Raw genomic sequence first — 3,503 nt, forward strand, 5'->3', positions numbered from 1 at the left:
GCCGGGTCTTCCCTCTTCCAGCGCTTAAAAAAAAAACCCTCTCTAAGATAACGCGTAGGTTTGTTGGGTTTGTTGGCGTTTTCGCAAGGACGAGGTGAAGATAGCTTTATTGCCGGGGTGGGGGCGATGGTTCTGTTTCCAGAGAGTCCTAAGTGTTGTCTTTTAAAAGAAAATCAAAAAAGAGAACTACGAATTAGGATTTTAAGGACTTTTCCCCAGTGAACTGGTGTCTTTTGGAAGGTCGATTTGTGTGGGCGCTACCAAGAGTCCCAGGACGCGAGGAGTTTGGGGATAAGGAGCATGCTCCCGGCTGGAAGGGTCGGAGGCAGAGACCCAGACCCGCGCGCCACCGGGAGGTGGCCAGGGCCAAGCAGGTGCAGGGCCACTGGCCGACTCTTCTCTGAGCCGATCCCAGGCCCTCATCTCCTTCCCCTTGGGGGTCCCCAGGGGACAGCCGACCTGGGGATGAGGATGTTGCCTACTCCATCAAAGCCAGGCTGGCCACACAGAGCCCCAGGACAGAGCCTGAGTGTGTGTGTGTGTGTGTGTGTGTGTATGAGCGTGAGAGGGTGTGCTTCAGAAGCTGAAAAGCTGGGAGTTCGAGTCCGAAGCGCCCGTGCTGCCCCCTCTGGGGTCTGCCTCCTGGAGAGGGTGCGGTGGTAGGCGGAGTAGGTGGGGTATTCCTAGGTCCACCCTAGCCTCGGTTGGTCCGCTCACCGCTTGGCTGCACAGGGCCTTGGCGCCCTTGTCCACCCTCTGGCCCACTTGGCACCCAGGGCGCCCCCACCCCACCCCCAGAGACCCCTTCAGGAAATGCAGGCGGGGGCAGTTCTCCTGGCCATCCGCCGCCACCCCCCCCCCCCCCCCGCCACAGGCCCAGGGAAGGAACCACCCAGGGCTCCCCAAGTGGATCCACGCTGCTTTCCTGGAGAGCCCAGGCTTGCGACCCCCACCCGCCCAGGGTCACTGGCCTCTTCCCTTTCACCGGCACCCCCGCCCCCACCCCTCCCCGGTTGCGCTTCCACACTCCGACAGAAAGAACCCCTCTCCCTCCCTCCGTTCTCGGGCTCTGCCTGGCTCCCAGGGTTCCCAGGAGGGTACACCACCCCCAACAAACGTGGGGTGACCCCCTGGGGAGGAGGCAGGGTGGGGTCAGAAATGTGCCCAAGGTCAGCGCCACTGTAGGTGGGGGTGGGGTGTGCACCTGCGAGGACCGGGTAGGGGTCTCCTCAGCACTATCAGGGGAAGAGAGCCAGGGCCAAGGGCTGTCAGGAGTGGTGTGCCCCCTCCAGCCCCACGTTTAAGGAAGCAGCCCTCCTGGGCTCGCAGAGGTGGGACTCCAGAAGCCGGGCTGGAGCAGGCCTCCGGCCACTCTGCACCTCCGTGTCTGCCCATGGGCCAGCTCCCCAGCGCGGCAGCCCCAGGGCTCTTCTGCCTCTCTCACCCCCACCTTGCTCTGACTCCCAGTTCCCTCCCCTCTCTCCCAGCATCTTCCCTGGAGCCCCACAGAAAGGGCTAGAAAAATAACAGGCCGGAAGTTCCTTTTCATTCTGCTTTCATCTGGGGTTTTTCCTTTCTTCTGAAAGCCCCTTCTGTAGCTGACTTTCCCGCCAAGACAGCCCCTGGGTCCCACTCGTCCCCACACCCAGACTCCTCGCTGCCCTGCGGGGGGAGGGTCGGGGAGATCTCTGGGCGCCCACACCCTGTCTCAAGTCCAGCCTGCCCCCCTAACCTCAAGTGCCCTTGGGCCGGTCCCTTCCCGCCCTTGTTGCAGCTCGGGAGCAGGTGGGCCTCCAGCGTGAGTGGGCTGACCGGTCTGTCCACCTGCGTGCAGGTCCCCGGTCTCGAAAACCAAAGAAGAAGAACCCCAACAAAGAGGACAAGCGGCCTCGCACGGCCTTCACCGCGGAGCAGCTGCAGAGGCTCAAGGCGGAGTTCCAGACCAACAGGTACCTGACCGAGCAGCGGCGACAGAGCCTGGCGCAGGAGCTCAGCCTCAACGAGTCGCAGATCAAGATCTGGTTCCAGAACAAGCGCGCCAAGATCAAGAAAGCCGCGGGCAGCAAGAACTCGCTGGCGGTGCACCTGATGGCGCAGGGCCTCTACAACCACTCCACCACCAGCAAGGAGGGCAAGTCGGACAGCGAGTAGGTGCAGAGCACCGATGTCACCCGGCCCAGGGCCAGGGCACACAGGACACCAGCATTCCTAGTGGGAGTGGCGTGTGTTAGCTACGGTTCCGCAATACTCTACGTGTATATAACTTACAGTTGGTGTAAAATCCCAAATCTCTGCTCTGACTATAAAGTATTTTTGAGTTTTTTGTGTTAATGAGATTATGCTAATTTTATGATTTTTTTTGCAAAGGGGTCTGCTTAGGGTTTCACTTTTTTTAATCCTCTAAGCTCCATTATGGGACATCGGACACTTTTTTTTTATTATTTCAAAAGAAGAAAAATTAAACAACTTGCTGAAGTCCAAAGATTTTTATTGCTGCATTTCACACGACTGTGAAGCGAATGAATAGCTCCTATCTGGTCTATGAGTTCTGACACGCTGTCTGTGCTGGCCTGGGGAGGACAGCAGAGGAGGCCTGTACCCACTAGCCCGGGCCTGCCACCCCAGGCCATCTGGGCCTTCAGGAGCACGGGGACCTGGCAGGTAGGAGGGACCTGCCAGGGTCCTGGACAAACTCTGAGGCATAGCTGTGGGGAATGGCCTGCCCTGGGACATCTCCTGTAGTCTCTTGGCCCAGGCCTCTCTTCTGTTCTCCTCCTGCCCTCCTGCCTTCTCCCTCCCTTGTCCTCCTAGCTAAGGCCCATGCATCTCTGTGAGTACTTCTGTCCACGTCTGTTCGCTGTCCCCTGACCCCACTGCAGCCTCACTGTGAGCTATCAGCATCAGTCTTCCTGCCCTGGGCACCACCTCTGTGCATAGTGCCCTCTGAGGGTCCAGGTCCAGTGTGACCTAAAGCCCAAAGCAGGAGGAAACACGCTCCCTGTTCCAGGTCGCACAGGGCAACTTTCTTAGCTCCATCATCCAGCCAGGAGCCAGCTCCAGCCCCGGCACCTGGACATGGCCCTGGTCACCTAGCTCTGGCCAGTCAAGGGCTCCTGCAGAGGGAGTTGGCATGTTTGTCGTTCCTTTTTCTTCTCTCTTTTTTCTTTTCTTTTTGGAGTAGCTGCTTTGGCTATAGAGAACATCCTTCCAGGAATATCTGTATGTGTATAGACATGTGTGTATACATATATGCACACACACACCACTGAACATGTGTAAGTCTCCAGTCCCAAAGCACGTGGCTACCTTGACTTTCAAGGGAACTCAGAACCCTCCAGGATTTAGAAGAAAATGTGTAAATAATCATTTCTTACCACTTTTTGTCTTTTCTTGTTTTTTTAAATATACATTTTATTTTTTGAAGGTGTGATACAGTGTAAATTAAATATATTCAATATATTCCCCACCAAGTACATATATATATATATATATATAAAAACAAA

At 56.6% G+C, this 3,503-nt stretch overlaps 1 protein-coding gene across 1 annotated transcript in view; it reads left to right on the forward strand.

Moving 5' to 3' along the window:
- Positions 1 to 3,061, forward strand: part of EN2 (engrailed homeobox 2) — an 8,803-nt gene extending 5,742 nt beyond the window's left edge. The window contains exon 5 of the mRNA XM_006143822.2: positions 1,835 to 3,061. Within this exon, the coding sequence (XP_006143884.1) occupies positions 1,835 to 2,151 (317 nt within the window). The 3' untranslated portion in view covers positions 2,152 to 3,061. The remainder of the gene's footprint in view (positions 1 to 1,834) is intronic.
- The last annotated feature ends 442 nt before the right edge of the window (positions 3,062 to 3,503 follow it).

The sequence above is a fragment of the Tupaia chinensis genome, unplaced genomic scaffold, assembly GCF_000334495.1.
Source record: "Tupaia chinensis unplaced genomic scaffold, TupChi_1.0 Scaffold000110_1, whole genome shotgun sequence".
Lineage (NCBI taxonomy): Eukaryota > Metazoa > Chordata > Mammalia > Scandentia > Tupaiidae > Tupaia > Tupaia belangeri.